Raw genomic sequence first — 16,765 nt, 5'->3', positions numbered from 1 at the left:
ACTACTGCTTGTGCCCTTCAGTTTAAATTAAAAATTAATGAATACATAACTTTTTTTCTGTCTTCCACTCGTTAGTAAGCTTCAAGAGGGCTTTAATACTTGCTCAGTGAATCAATGAATGAATGATGGATAATTTCAGTTACTGGCAGATCAGTACCTAAATTACATGAGCAATACAACTCAGTTCATCATCAGACAGTGAATTCAATTTTGTAACTGGTTAATTTGAAGTGACCTTGGGACATCCTGTATGGTGGGCAGGATAATAGCTCCCCAAAGATGTCCACATTCCAGTTCCCCAGAACGTGCAAATATATTACTCTACATAGGAAAAAAGACTTTGCCGATGTGATTAGGTTAAGGATCTTGATATGACATTATCCTTGATTATCCAGGTGGGCCTAAAGTAACCACAAGGGTCCTCGTAAGTGAAAGGAGGAGGCAGGAGAGTCAGAGAAGATATGACGGAAACGGGTCAGGGTGATGTGACCATGAGTCAAGGAATGAGAGCAGCCTCTAGGAGATGAGTAAGAAAGGCAAGGAAGCAGATTCTCCCCTGGAGCCTCCAGAAAGAACATAGCCCTTGATTTTAGTCCAAGGAGACCCATTTTGGACTTCTGGTCTCCAGAACTGTAAGGTAATAAACGTGTAGTGTTGTTTCAAACCGCTAAGTTTGTGGTCATTTGTTACAGCAGCAATAGGAAACTAATACACCTGGTGGAGACGTCTAATAGGCTGCAGGTTATACTGGCCTAGTGCTCAAGAGAGATACAGGGATTGGAGATGGGGGGCCTCAGACTTTTCAGCTTACAGGTGATCCTTACTCAGCTGACAGAGTAGCTGAGATCACAAAGAGCAAAGGGAGTGTTTAGAGTAAGAGGTGAAATGAACCAGTAGCTTGAGCCCTCAGTAGGAGGGGTTATGACGTGTTAATGGAGAGTGCCTGCCTTTCCCCACACCTGTAGTTTGTTCAGTTGGGTTAGGAGGAAATAAAGGCCACAGTGGGGAAGGGAAGCAAAGCAGCTGGGTACACCAAAAATGAATTTTAGAACTTTGTCCACAACCTGAGGATAAGTCAAAGAACAATCATGCACACAGCATTTACTGTCACTCAACACTGCCTGGCAATTCAACCCTATTTCCCTGGTATATTTGTATGCCCTATTTTACACCTTCTCCTCTGTCTTCAAATTCCCTACACCCCACCCCTCCCCAACTTTCCAGTGATCTTGCCTCTTATTGAGAAAATCGAAACAAATCAGAAAAGAACTGCCCTCATTTGTCTTCTACACTTTCCATACCATCACCATCCACTTGCATCTACCTTATATGCTGTCACTACAGATAAAGCATCCCTCCTACTAAAGGCCAAACCCTCACTTATGCACTGGATCTCTTCCCCTTCTTACCTTGCCCATGGAAATCCCCTCTCTCTCCTACATCATCAATTTCTCTCTTTTTACATACAAGTATACTTTAGTATCTCTCATCTTTAAAATGTCCTCCATTGACCACACAGCCTTATCCCACTATTGCCCCAAGTTGCCTACAGTCTCCATTTCTTCACTATACACTCACCCCTCAAACCATTGCACATGTTCTCTGGATCCCACTCCTCCCCTGACACTGCTCATGTCAATGCTACCAGTGACCTCCATACTGCTGTATCTAATACTTACGGCTTCTGTGCTACCATGTACTCCTCCTGCCTCTGTGATTCCTCTTCCTCCTCTACATGATGGGTCCTAGATCTTTGTCTTTGACCCCTTTACCTTTTCTAAGCTACACATTTTCCTAAGTCATCCAGTCAGTCCTAAGGCTTTAGAGTCCATTTATCATGGTCATGACTCCAGTTTTTCCAAATGCCTACTTGACATCATGGAGGTCTAAATGATATCTCCAACTTAACAAGACCAAACCAAAACTCTTGATTTCCCTCTTCCCAACCTGTTCTTCACAATTTTCACATCTTATGAATGGTACCACCATCCACACAATTTCTGAAGTCAAAAATCTAGAAATTATCCTTGAGTGTTCTCTCCCTGACAAACTCAACATCCAATCCATTAGCAAGTCCTGTAGAGCAGCGGTCCCCAACCTTTCTGGCACCAGGGACCAGTTTCGTGGAAGATAATTTTTCAAGGGGGTCGTGGGGCGGGGGGAATGGTTGAGACAGTAATGCCAGCGATGGGGAGCGGCAGATGAAGCTTCCCTCGCTTGCTGCTCAGCTCCTGCTGTGTGTGTGTGTGTGTGTGTGTGTGTGTGTGTGTGTGTGTGTGTGTTGGGGGGGGGCGGGGGAAACCCCTGCTGTAGAGTCTACTTCCAAAATATTCCAAATTAACTTCTTCAGTGTTACCCACTACCCCCAATATCCAAGCCACCTTTTGGCGTGCACTTGAGGAATAGCTTCTTAATTGGTTGAATCAATTAGCTTTGCAGGGCTGGCTTTTTGTCATTCGGATCTGAGCTTAAACATCACCTCGTCACCTAGACCTTCACACTGCAGCCAATCTAAGCTTACTCTCAATCACTTCATCCTATTTTAACTCTCTACAAAGCACATATCACCGATATTTTGTTTGTCCTCCCTCCTGTTCATTTCTATATTCCCCAGGGCCTACATCACGGCCTGGCAAAGGGCAGGCAAATAAATATTTTTTGAACGAATGCAAAATCACATACTGCGTCCCAGGATTGCGCTAATCTATGAGTACTGTACTCTCTTCCCATGTCAACAGGATACTTTCGTAAAATGTAAAATTCCACACTGAGGATTAACTGGATGCATGTTACACCCCTTCCCCCACCAATAACCCGCCTTCCTGTATTTCCCCACCCCTCCCCTTGCAAAAGAATAATTAATTAATTAATAATAATAATAATAATGAGGAGAGATTTGGAAAACGGCGTCATCAATATGGTCTTCTGCCACATTCCGAAGGCTTCACCGAGTTAAACGCAACAGAAACTAACCGCAGCAACAGCAGAGAGGTAAGGCAGGTAGAAGACCGCACCAGCCGCAAGAGCATACGGCAAGTGCTGGGGCGCAGACCGCAAGCACTGCATGCTGGGAGCTGTAGTCTCCCGGGGAGGCCAGGCCCGAAGCACCGGGCCCCCGCAGCATGCTGGGAACTGTAGTCGACGGCTGGCAACACGCCGCGAGGAACGACCGCAGTTAAGACTCCGCCTCTGCGCTTCCTCACTGCATGCTGGGAACTGTAGTCTTTCTGGGAACCCGCTCCTCCCGGGCCGAGAGGCACCGAGGCTGCGCCATCTTAGGTCCGAGCGCGGCAGTGGAAGCTAGAGCGCAGGCGGGCCCAGCCCCGGCGCCGGCCGGCCGGCCCCGCCCCCGGGGGCCTGGCGCCCGCCCCTCACTTGGGCCCCGCCTTCCCCCCACGTGTCTGCCGCCGGGGGAGGCGCCTGAGCCGGAGCGGGCCGCCTGCGGTCCGGCCGGGTCGGCGCAGAGCGTCTAGTTGGCGGCGCCCGGGAACGAGTCGCTTCCCGATGTTCCCGCCCCGGCTGCCGCGGGCCGCGCTGTGCGCTTAGTGCCCGGCTCCGGCCCCCTGAGGCGTCCGCGGGGGTGAGAGCGGCCTCGGCCCCGCGGAGACGAAGCAGCTGGAGGGCGAGGCGGCGGCCGCCGGGAGGAGGATGGGGGCTAACCAGTTAGTGGTGCTCAACGTGTACGACATGGTGAGTACGGCCCCAGCGGCCGGAGCCCGGCCCAGGCCCGCATCCTCTCGCCGGTCGGCTCGGACCCGGCCCCACGCGCTTCCTACCTCGCGTCGCTGCCTCCCGCTTGGTTCTCTGGGGTGGGGGGAGGGGAGTATTATTTTTTAATCCCTGTAAACGTCGACGCGCTTGTTAGCGTTGCCCAGTCTGCCCCGGGGCTTTGGCCAAGACTCGGTTCGCCTTGAATCTTTCGCGTGCCCCGACTTGGCCCGGACCCTGGGCTGGGCCCGACCCTCTTGTCCCTTCCGCGAAGCTTGGGTCGCGGGGTCGGACTTCCCACTCCACCACCCGGACTCCGGGGCAGCCCCGCTTCTCCCACGCCGACTGCCTGCTCTGCCAAACCAGCCCAAGACTTCAAAAACTCCCAAGCTCTTCTTTCTAAGTCCACAAAGTCACCGCTTGTGATGTCTGTGTTACAGAGTCTCTTTAAAGGTGAACAGGAGCCAAGACACCCTTGCCTCCAAGGCAACCTCATTAAAATGAATGAGGCTAAAATTTATCCAGAAAATAGCCCAGCTGAATTATTTAGGGATCATGGTGGTGCTCCTTTCCTAGATTCTGGAGACCACTTTCCAGGTGATGCAACAGGTATCTGACGTGACCACAGCAGAGTGACGGGAAGAACTTGTTTGTTGTCATCTAACTTTGGAGTACTGTGAGCACACAGAATTGAGTCCGAGGATTGGTTTGCCTTATAATATTGCCATTGAAATACCCAGTACACAGTTACTATTGCAGTTAGATGCGTGCTTGTGTTTGTTTGCTTTCGGTTGATTAGTTTTTGTTTCATAAGGGGTCCCTTCTACCTGCGATGTTTAAAATTTCTTGTTAAGTGGATTGACAAATGAAAAAGTCCCCAACATTATTTTTGTTGTCTTAAAGATACAGAAGAGCAAAAATACTGGCGGTCAGGAGTCTCGGTTCTCATTCATAGATCTAAAATTTTTACTCCCTTGTATTGTTTTTAAGTTTTTAAATTTACAGTGTAACATCTTGGGTAGAAAGGGATTCCCATGCCACAGTCTGGGAATTAAGTGAGGCCATAAGGACTGCTTGAGATTTGAGATCAGATCTCTGTTGAGCTCACATATAAACTTGGGAGGTGAAAGGAGATGTGTTAACGTACTGAGAAAAGTGGCACATGATAGAAAAAGTTACAGAGAAGACTGTAATCCTCTAGAGTAATAATTCTCTAGAGTAAATAATTCTCTAGAGTAAAACTTTTTGTGGATAGCTGTGGATGCCTTTATTTTCCAAGAATTTTTATTGCTCTTTTATTGTTTCTGTTTACCTGCCTCCCCACCCCGCCCCCAGAGATCTGAATTTGGTTTCTTGTTTATTCATGAAGATTGTTACAAACCGTCTGTCCCTCAGGATATATTCTGCTCTTGAGAGCACAATATCCCTTTTCTTCTACATTATTAAACCTCTTTAGAAATTACGATTATGCAATGGCCAGAGGACCACGGTTTCATAGCCTAAAAGGAGTCTGTGAAAGTAGAGGAAGAGAGTGTTTTGCTTTTTTAATAAAACTGAAAATACATTCTTTGGCTTATAATGGCCTTTTTTACACTTTAGGTATTCTGTGAATCACAAAAATCATTGCCATGTGGTAAACGTAGGAGAAGCTAGAGATGATATTAAAACCAGTATATTTTAAAGGGAGGAGTGTCCTGAAAGATTTAAAAAATATTAACTGGGTAACAAAGATCTTATTCTTCACATCACTTTTGTAAAGTAGGTAGTTACAAAGGAAACAGAGAACAGGGTAGGTTAAACCTTCCCAGGTAACTATGAATAGGATCTAGAATTTCTAGACCACAGTCTGTTTCATTATTTTCTCTACTGAATAATTCCTGTGTCAGCAGGAGGAGAAGGAGCATGTGAATGTTTAGCAGAATGGTAACTAGCTGAATTATTAGACTTCTAATAAACTTGCTTTTATATGTTCTTTTAAGGGCTTTCGGTCTGTCAGTGTTTTGTGTCACTAACTCAGCAACCTACAATTATTTAGTTAGGACCCTGTAGAAGTCACAAAAATTAATTAATTATCCTTTTTTCTTTAAGGAATTTAGAAAGTCATAGGGGAGTTACAACAGTAGTAACAATCCAAAACAGAATACCATGCTTTTTTTTTTTTTTTTTAATTTTATTTATTTATTTATTTTTATTTATTTATGGCTGTGTTGGGTCTTCGTTTCTGTGCGAGGGCTTTCTCTAGTTGCGGCAAGTGGGGGCCACTCTTCATCGCGGTGCGCGGGCCTCTCACTATCGCGGCCTCTCTTGTTGCGGAGCACAGGCTCCAGACGCGCAAGCTCAGTAATTGTGGCTCACGGGCCCAGCCGCTCCGCGGCACGCGGGATCCTCCCAGACCAGGGCCCAAACCCGTGTCCCCTGCATTGGCAGGCGGACTCCCAACCACTGCACCACCAGGGAAGCCCGAATACCATGCTTTTGATAAGAGCAGAACAAGATGTAAAGAAGACTGAGTGTGCTTGTAGGATCAGGGAATGCTGAAAGATAAAGGGGGCAAAACCTGAAGGATTGGTAGGATTTCCGCAGGCAGGGAACATTCAGCATGAACAGAGTGGCAGGAGTAGGAAAGCATAGGTTGGATTTGGGAAATCCAGTATGGCTAGAGTGTAGGACGCATGAAAGGAGACAAAACTTTCAGTTTGATTAGAATTTTTATTGGTTTGGGGCTGAAGGGGTGGTCTGTGAGCCAGGGGGAACCATTTAAAGTTTTTGTGGTGAGGAGCAATGTGATCAGAGTTACGTTTTAGAATTAAGACCAGTGGGTTGAGGTACAAATTTGTATCTGTTATACTCATTTTTCTCAAGTCAGTTTTGGTTTTTGAAACATTTTTGCTTGATGTCAAGGGCAAATTCCTTTTATCTTTGGTAGTACTTCCTATTCATCATAAATGACTTTGATGAGGATTGCTGTGGTCTGTCTGTACAGGCCTAGTACATCAACTATCTGTCTAGTCCAGACTTCGTAAACATGAAAATCAGCCTTTGATTTGCACTTATAACCACTGTTTCTAGGGACCTCTTGTGGTGTATCCTTGTACCTCTTTCTCTGTGAGACTGTCGCCTGCTCTAGGTGACTGTATTTTTCCTGTTCAGTAGATTGGGAGCTGCTCACCATTTCTTTTCTCCCATAACTCTGCCACATACATGAAAATAATTGTATCAGGGTCATTTGAATTAACTTTCTTCTCATGAAGAAATAGTATAATCCTCAAAAGGCTACTTAATCTTACAGAGTGCTGCTTAATTATTGCTTGCTGCCTTCTCAGTGATTATGTTCCTCTCTGTACTTTGGGGTAATCTACCACCAATAAAACATGTCCTGGAGTTATTTTCCAAGTCTTGGGAATGAGGTTATTCACATATTGCTAACTTACTGGCATACATAGTAAAGCAGGTGATTCAGATTAGTTTCACTTGCTGGGCCAGTCTCTGGTATAGTCACTTTAGCACAAAGTCTTCATATCTGTCATAGATACGGATTTTGTGCTACTAAGGAATTTTTATAAAGTAAAAATACGCAGTAATATGATGATGTTTGTAGATTCATTCCATAAACAATTTTTTTCCTATTGTTAAATAGTACCTGTACATCTTCAGAGTCTTAATAGAAAAGAAACAATTTCTAGGACTCTTCAAATGAGGCAGTTTTTGTCTGGACTCCATTCTTTTGATCCTCCTGTCTGCATTACACTCCTAGAGAGTGTGAGGCCATGCAGGTGTGACACGGTCTGACTTACCGTACATCTGTAGGTCTAATTCAGACTTCCTGAAAGAGTTTCAGACTCATTTAAATATACTTTTCACCTAAGTGATTCCATAATATCATTAAATCAACATGTCCAGGAACAAACTTTTTTCCCTTTTCTCCTTTCCTGACTTCAGACCCTTCCCCGTTATTCTACCGAACCCCCCCCAGCCCCACCCCATTTCTTGTTAAAGGCCCATTTCCTACCAATCCCCCACTGTCTCCCCTCCCCCCAACATACACTCTTTATGCTCACACGATGAAATTTTTACGTTATCCGAATAAGCTGTACTGTACCCAGGTTCTCTTACACATGCTGATCATTCTGTCTGGAATGTCCTCTTCCAGCGTTGATCAGCTGTAACCCCCTGCTTCTTGTAGCTGTAGCTTAGCCTTTATTCATCAGACTTGGCTTGACATCTGTGCCCTAGTTGTACTTTCTACGTGTCTCAATCACTGCATGTATTATAATTCTGTGCATCCCACTAAACTGTAAGTTCCTTGACAGCATCGTACTACCACCAGTGTTTAGAACAGGGCCTGCCACTAGAATGTGTTCTGCAAGTAAATACTTACCAATTGAATGGGATTTTAACTAGGCAGTTTTATCGGGAATGGTGCTAGTACTTAAATGGCATGAAAAGGTCATCTGGTCCCTCTTCTCCCTGTGTCACATACCTATTTCTGGGGTTTTTTCCTTGTACTTTTACTTAGTTTATTGCAGGATTTTAGCTTTATTGGACGAAGAAGGGAAATAGGATAGCAAAATAACATCAATTATTCTTCTTTGACATTGTTTTTTTGTTTTGTTTTTGATTTTTATTTTTTTAACACTGTGTAACTAGACTGAAGAAATGTTCTTAATCTGTTTATTCTTTGAACTTGGATTTTAGTCACTCCTTGGAAGATAATCCCTTCAAAAACATTGTCAGTTCCTGAATTTTAGTAAGATTTAACTAGTTAATAGGAACTAGTCTTAACTTTCTTGTACCAAGTATGCTTCTTGGGCCAGTGACTTTCCTACCACTTGACATAGAAACAGTGACCCGTGAGTCTAGCTAAAAAAAAAAGGGGGACAGTCATAAATCTGCCCTCCTATGTTATCTCTGACAGTATCTCCTCTTCTTTTTTCTTTTCTTTCTTTTTTTTTGGTTTAGTTTATAAAAGAATCCAGTCCCTCTATATATTTGTTTTATATTCCCACAATAACAAATTGCCCAAAACTTAGTGGTTTAAAATAATGCAGATTTATTCTCTCACACTTCTGTAGGTCAGACATTCAGGTGGACTAGGCTGGTTCCTTTGCTCCAGATCTCACAAGGCTTGAAAGCAAGGTGTCAGCTGGCCTAGGCTGTGGGGACACATCTGCTGCCAAGCCCGTTAGATTGTTCCCAGGATTCAGTTGCTTGCAGTTGTAGGCCTGAGGTCCCATTCCTTGTTGTTTTGTCAGCCGAGCCTCTCTCAGATGCTTAAAGCCGCTTGCATCATCCTCAAACCGGCAATAATGCATTGAGTCCTTCTCACACTTCACATATCTCTGGCCTCCCTTCTCCCACATGTCTCCTACCTCCATCCAGCAAAAGTTCTCTGCTTTTAAGGGCTCTTATAATTAGATGAGACCCACGAGGATATTCCAGGGTAGTATCTATCTTAAAGTCTGTAACCTTACATCTGCAAAGTCCCGTTGTCATGTAATATAGCATATTCACAGGTTCTGGAGAGCAGGATCTGGACATCTTAAGGAGTCATTCTGCCTACCACACCATCTGTGAAAGGTATTTTGTAAACCCAAAAATGTTCAGTGTTCCCTTTTAGCAGTCCCTTGACTTGGCATGAAATAAATGTTAACCTAGTAATTTAAAATGGAAAATTTGATGTACAGTCGTCCCTCAGTATCCATGGGGGAATTGGTTCCAGGATCCACCCTAGATGCCAAAATCTGCAGATGCTCAAATCCTGTGGTTGACCCTCCATGTGCGCAGATGTGGAACCTGTGGATACGGCGGGCTGACTGTATATTTATTTTAAAAAATCCACGTATTAAGTGGTCCCGTGTTGTTCAAGGGTCAACTGTATTCAGAAAGTAAAGTATGGGAATCTTTTATGATTGGCAAATACTCCGATGTTAAGGGTCCAAGCATGTTGATGACTACAGACCCTTCAAACTGCAGTGGTATAGTGTATATCGATCCTGAGGTCAAGTGATGATGAATAAAGTTAACAGTATAGAATTTAGTGAAACTTATAAATTAAATACTTTAAATACTAAGGAGAGCCTACTATTTTAGGTGAAATCTTTTGTTAAATGGATTTTTCTTAAGACAGGTTATACTTACACTTTCCATTTGTTGACTGTCAGATTTTCTATAAGAATATTTAAATTCCAAAGCACGATTATTGTTCAAGTATCATCCAGTTGGTTACTAGAATATAAAGAGAAGACTGCCAAAATAATCTTAAATTATGAGAAAGGCAGAACAATAATAAAGGGAAACGAGATACTTGTAAATAATTTTGTTTCGATTTATTTGGAATGTATTTTGGTGTATGACTGTGATAGTCCCCTACCCCCAAAACAATAACTCAAAAATTAACTAATTAACCCCACATTATTTGAAATAAAAGTCTCTCCTCACTAAATTGTGATGTCATCCTTATCATAATACTAAATTCTTGCCCATACAGGATTGATCCTAGTCTGATTACTACACTATTTTAATTATTATAATTTCACAATATACTTAGTATATGGCTGGGCCAGTTTCCCTTTATTATCATTCCAAAGTTTTCATGGCTATTACTCATTTTCTTTTTTAGAAGTACTTTGTAAGGCTGTGAAAAAAATTCCATACTTTTTTGTCTTTTTTTTTTTTTTGATTTTGTTAAAATACACATAAAATTTACTGTCTTAACCATTTTTAGCTGTGTAGTTCAGTGTATAACACATTGTTGTGCAGCCAATCTCCAGAACTTTTTCATCTTGCAAAAGTGAAACTATACCCATGAAACAACAATTTCCCACTTCCCCTTCCCCTCAGTCCCTGGTTATTCCCATTCTACTTTCTTTCTCTATGAATTTGACTAGATGCCTCATATAAGTGGAATCATACATTATTTGTCTTTTTGTAACTGACCTATTTTTCTTTGCATAGTGTCCTCATGTTTCATCCCTGTTGTAGCATGTGTCAGAATTTCCTTCCTTCTTAAAGGTGAATAATATTCCACATTTTGTTTATCCGTTTATCTGTTGATGGACACTTGTTTGCTTCCACCTTTTGGCTATTGTAAACAATGCTGCTGTGAACATGGGTCTACAAATAAATCTGTTCAAGTCTCTGCTTTCAGTTCTTTTAGCTGTATACCCAGTAGCCCACAAGATTTTTTTGTTTTATGACATTTCAGTCTCATGTCATCCCTAGAAAGGCTTCCCCTAGCCTAAAATTATAGAAATAATCTACATGTTTGTTCCCAGGTCGAAAACCAGTACTAATTAATGAATGATCCATGGTTCCCCATGTTAATTGGAGGTACGTGCCACGTTTATCCTGTCTTAAATTATCATGGATATATAAGTTTATTTCTTGACTTTCTATACTATTCATTTATTTAGTTACCACTTCCTGCACCATTACAGTTGTTTAATTGCAGTATTCTACTGTGTTTTGATAACTGGTGATAAGTTTCTCATATTCTCTTTCAGAATTCTCTTTGTTTTTCCCACACATTTATTTTTCAAATAAAATTTAAAATCAATTTATAAAAAATGTCATTGAAAATTTAAGTGTAATGACATTAAATTTATGAATAATTTTGGGGGAGAATTGATAGATTTACAATATTGAGTCTTTTCTCATAATAATAAGAGCTAACGGGACTTCCCTGGTGGTCCAGTGGTAAAGACCCCGCCTTACAATGCAGGGCACAGGGGTTTGATCCCTGGTCGGGGAACTAAGATCCCACATGCCACAGGACAACTAAGCCTGAGCTCACGCACCTCAACTAGAGCCTGCGCGCCTCAACTAGAGCCTGCGTGCTGCAAACTACACAGCCCACGCGCTCTGGAACCCGGGCGCCACAACTACAGAGCCCATGTGCCCTGGAGCCTGCGCGCCACAACTCGAGAGAAGCCCGCGCACCACAACAAAGAGCCCTGCGTGCCGCAGCGAAAGATCCCACATGCCTCAACGAAGATTCCACATGCCGCAACTAAGACCCAACGCAGCCAAAAATAAATAAATTAAAAATAAATAAATAAATAAATAAACCTTTAAAAAAAAATTAGAGCTAACATTTTTGAATGTTTTCTGTATGCCAGCCATTGCAATAAGCCATTCCCTCATATCCTTTTTAAAAAATGATGAAACTGGGGCTTAGTTGAAGAATGTGCTCAGAATCATGCCATAAGTGATAGAGCAGTCTTGAACAAAGAGCTCTGACACTAAAATCTGTGCCCTTAACCACCATATAGCAGCCCTCATCCTTGGAAAGTGCTGTGTTTCTCTTTTTATTTGTCCTAATCTTACACCCATTCCTAAACTAACTTTAACTGTGCTCTTTGGAACTCATGAATGGGTAGTGATTTTTAAAATCCCCTACATCCTAAACCTTTTCTGTAAATGGTCATCTGATGGCTAATTTTATGGGTCAACATGGCTAGGGCAGAGTACCCAGTTTTCAGTCAAACAGCAGTCTAGATGTTGCTATAAAGATATTTTTTAGATGTGATTAATATTTAAATCAGGAGACTGAGTAAAGCAGATTATCCTCCATAATGTGGGTGGGCCTCATCCAATCAGTTGAAGATCTTAAAAGAAAAGACTGTGGTCCCGTAAGGAAGAAGGAATTCTGCCGCCAGCCGAGCTGTAACATCACCTCTTCCCTGCCTTTCCTGACTGCTCTCCTGCCCTGCAAATTTCACACTTGCCACCCCCGACTATCACGTGAGTCAATTCCTTAAAATAATCACTCCCATGCTCTCCCCCTGCCATCTAAGTTAGATTTTGTAGTCTACCATTTTAATCATTCCCTCTGTCATATTTGTCTGGCAAATGTAGTTAAATTGAACTCTCCATGTACTCTACACCTCAGCAGACAAATGCAGCTAGAGAAAAATATACAACCATACAGACTAATCTCACTTTAAAATCATGACCACAAACCCCAAGAGGACCTTAAGTGCCATCTGGCAATGCTTCCTTATTTCTATGGTCAACTGACTTTCCCACTCTCCAAGACAACTACAGTATTTCGTACTGTCTCCCCACATTCCTTGCTGTCAGCTGATGGCTTCACTGCTTATTTCACTTAAATTAAAAAAAAAAAAAACGATAGAAGAGAATTTTCTCATCCTTCCGCCACCACTGTTCACCTCCCTCCTATTAGATGGAAAGGGAATGAATTGCCAGGGTCCCTGCCTGAGGTCAAACCTTCCACTGTGTGCTGAAGCCCATGCTCTCCTGTGCAAGGACTTTGCTTTTCTTCTGTTCTCTCTCCGTTTTTCCCCCTCTACTGTCATTCCAGTCAGCATATGAATATGCTGTAATATTTTCCAGTCCTTATTATCTCTGTTTATAAGTTCTTCACCCTGCAGTGAGCTTGAGGGCAGAGACGGTGTGTTACTCTTCTTTTTATTCCCAGAGCTTGGAACATAGTAATCACTTTAAAAAGGTTTGTTGGACTTACCTGAAGTTCTCCTGGGACTTGTCGTCCTGAAACAGTTTCTTCCTCCACTGTGTCCTCTTGTTCATTGCTGCTACTTGCAGGATGGAGAAGCATGCTGCTGGACACCTGCAGTGGCTTTGGGTTTCAACCCTGTGCCTGGCTGCTCACCTCCGGGGACCTGCTTTGCTCTGGTGTCTTGACGGGTCTCGCTAGCCAGTCAGGTGGCAAGTGAGAGTCCTAAAGCATCCACACTGGTTCAGAACAAGAGTATCGATGTGAGAAAGAGTCAGGGCTGAGACAGGCCTGCTTTCTCCTTGGTCACGCCTTCTCTACCTTCTCCTTGGTCACGCTTACTGTGTGGAATCTGTTATTGGAAGTAATGAAATGCAGTTTTTTGTGGTTTAGCCTGGCATCAGGCTGCATGGATTTGTATTCTACCTCCTGCTTTTTAGCTGTGTGACTTTAGAAAAATTACTTAACTTCTCTGTGCTTCTATTTCTTTCTAAAATGGGAATAGGACTTCCCTGGCAGTCCAGTGGTTAAGACTCCAAGCTTCCAATGCAGGGGGTGCTGGTTCGATCCCTGGTCGGGGAGCTAAGATCCCACATGCCAGGCAGCATGGCCAAAAAATTTAAAAATAAAATAAAATGGGTATAGTACTGTACCTAGCTCATAGGGTTTTTTTAAGGATCATATGAGTCAATTTATGTAAAATGCATAGAATGATACCTGGCACATGATAAGCACTAGAAAGTGTTAGCTATTGTTATTGCTAGTGTTGTTATTTGCGGGATTGTAGAAGCTAAATGAGCTTCCGTTTGTATACTTTCAGCCGTTGCTACACTTAATAACTCGAGTTTTGGAATTTCTTCACTTTATCTAAAGGAGTGTTAGTACACAGAACAAAGTGCTCCCCAGATTGAAACATTAAAAGCAGGCTGTTGTAGAATAGATAGCAAACTAGTGGTTACCAGTTTGCAAGGGTGCGGAAAAGAGGAGTGCGGGGGTGGGTACACACTACTGGGTGTAAGATAGGCTCAAGGACGTATTGTACAACACGGGGAATATAGCCAGTATTTTATAACAACTGTAAATGGAAAGCAACCTTTTAAAAATTGTATAAAAAAATTAATAGTAAATTTAGATTAAAAAAAATGTGGGCTTTTGTACATTTGACACCATCTCCAAGATCTCCATCATATGTATAAAGTTGTATAAAGTTGGGGTTAATTGTATAGCCTTTTTTTTCCCTTTGTGTGTTAGAGTTGACAGCTGGTCTTCAGCCTTTCTGCCAGATGAACTTAATGGATCTAATTTATGTCTTTAAATATTTGTGGAAACTAAAAATAAACAACTTAGCTTGAGATTGGTTTGTATACCATAGTGTAATTATAATTTCTAGCTCACTGCCCAACACTAAGTTAAATGAACCACCAGATAAAGTTAACATGTTAATTGTCTCCAGCAGTTCTCAGTATAATCTGTTGTGTGTATTCTAGTCTACTGAATAGTATAAAAAGAGTTGTCTGGTTGAAGTACAGTCGAAATTCTAGTTTCCAGAAGGAACGTATCTTCTAGACTTTCCCACTCCTTCAGATTTGAGGGTTAGTTCCCAGAATAGGAGGTCTCTACATTACTAAACTAGTAATAAGGTAGGCATGTCATATGGCATTTAGGCAAAGAGTAAGTGATGGCTATTTCTTTTTACTTGCGACGGTACATGATAGGTCACCATAATTTCACATTTAAGGAAAAATAATGAACTAATAGTATTGATCTGCATCTTATTCTGAAGTTTCAGGATACTTCAAGATCATGTAAAGAAAATCAAAGCCACATGAGACTATTAGGAAGTAGTCATGTGATTTAAAAAAAGCACCAGGTGAAGGCTAAGAAACCTGGGCTCTGTTTACAGTTTAGCCACTCATTATGTGGCCTTGGGCACAAATTACTTGCTTGAATATCCCAAAAGTGATTTACATATTTTATGTGGACTGTTATTATGAAAGAATAAGTGAAAGCATGTGTTAGAGTAACCCAGAAAATGAGTTATTAATTTATTACACACATATTTGTCAAATTTTGACTGACTGTTTACATTGTTACTGAGTTTCTTATGGACAAGCACTGTGAGTTAATCACCCTTGTACCCCCGGTGCCTGGCAGAGTCCCTGGCACATACATTGTATTGAATCAAAGTTGTCTAACTTGCTTTATTTATAGCTTCGTAGGTAAGTAAAAATTTTAAATGAGATTTAAATTGAGATGCAATTTAGGGGAACCTGCTAGAACTGTTTCTCAATTTTATCCTGGACCAACTAAAATATACATTTTACATAATATTTATTATACACTCATGTAACTGAAACCAGATGTTCAGGAAACACCTTGCTGTGTGTGATGTCCTCTGATAAGTTCTATTGCATTATGTTTCATTCATTTAAAATAATGCTGGTGCAACCCGCTGAAATGATTTTAGGATTCTTTAATGGGTTTTAAACCTGCAGTTTAAGAGATACCTCTCAAGAAGGCAAGCTCCATGAGAACAGGAACTTGATCATGTTCACTTCTGTATTGCTAGTTCTTAGCACATAATAGGTGTTCAATACATATTTCTTGAATGAGAGAAAGAATGGAGTTGCTTTCCCATGGGTCACATTTAAGAACAGGACAAAGGGAAAAGCATTACATATTCCTTGCTACATTTCAGCTCATCAAGTATTTGAGTGATCTAAGTACAATATAATACAATACACTAAGCAACATGGAGGGTACAGAATTAAGTAAGACTTTGTCTCAGATCTCATGCAGTTTTAGAACCCAATCCAGGAGCATAGTCAGGTACAAATAGGCCTTCTTAAAAGGAGTTTCAGGGTTTTACTAACATTTTTATTTCACACAACTAAATTAAGTGCCTGATACGAGAGATTTTCCAGAACATGGCTTTCTGGTGTAGATGTGGTTCAGGACCAAGAATTGGCAGTACCCTGCCCCATCTACTTATCATCACTAGTAGAGTCAAACAGTGGATTATATAAAATAGGGTTAGTCTTAAAAATATTCAAGGGGCATTCGGTTCACTGTTGATTTGACTTTTAAAAATCTATTCTCCTTTAAATAACTTAATTCACAGTCATCCTGTGTCTAGCTTGTTGTGGGTCTTAGAAATTAGATCCTTTGGTAAACATAATAATTTGTTTTTGAAAATTAGTTTGTGTAGTTAATAAAGAGGAGGAACCTTTAGCTCTGTACAAAATACATGTCACCACATTTTCCTTGGTTTTTAGATTATCATGTCAGTATGTAATTAGGCATATTCACACTCATGAGATCAGGACAGTGCTTAGGAGCTTTTTAAGACTCAGAGTACAGTTCTTAAGAAGGCCAGTCTTAGGCTAACTTTAAATTTTATCATCAAAACTGAGACCACAGAGTAAAAGAGGGTGCAGGCTTAATAGTTATATTGAAGCAAACGTAAACTGGAACTGTCCCAGCAAACAAGGAAGTTTGACTAGGCTAGCTTTTGTGCATATGTTTATGTTTGGCTACACTGTCTCAAAAAGAAAAAAAATTTTTTTTTACAGAACATTTATG

At 41.7% G+C, this 16,765-nt stretch overlaps 1 protein-coding gene across 4 annotated transcripts in view; it reads left to right on the top strand.

Moving 5' to 3' along the window:
- Positions 1 to 3,268: 3,268 nt before the first annotated feature.
- The window catches only part of DESI2 (desumoylating isopeptidase 2), a 42,041-nt gene continuing 28,544 nt past the window's right edge, over positions 3,269 to 16,765 (top strand). Inside the window, exons 1-2 of one of the 4 annotated variants that reach the window (XM_082471100.1) lie at positions 3,289 to 3,690; positions 10,983 to 11,037. Coding sequence is in view for 3 of the 4 variants with exons in the window: in XM_082471103.1 (XP_082327229.1) it covers positions 3,649 to 3,690 (42 nt within the window). In the remaining variant the exon portion in view is untranslated. Of the gene's footprint in view, positions 3,691 to 10,982; positions 11,038 to 16,765 lie in introns of all 4 variants that reach the window. The other 3 variants (XM_082471103.1, XM_082471102.1, XM_082471099.1) reach the window with 3 other exon arrangements.

This window comes from Balaenoptera physalus (assembly GCF_965194825.1).
Source record: "Balaenoptera physalus genome assembly, chromosome: 1".
Taxonomy (NCBI): Eukaryota; Metazoa; Chordata; class Mammalia; order Artiodactyla; family Balaenopteridae; genus Balaenoptera; species Balaenoptera physalus.
The sequence above is the reverse complement of the archived record's forward strand: the minus strand, read 5'-3'. Positions and strand labels throughout refer to the sequence as shown.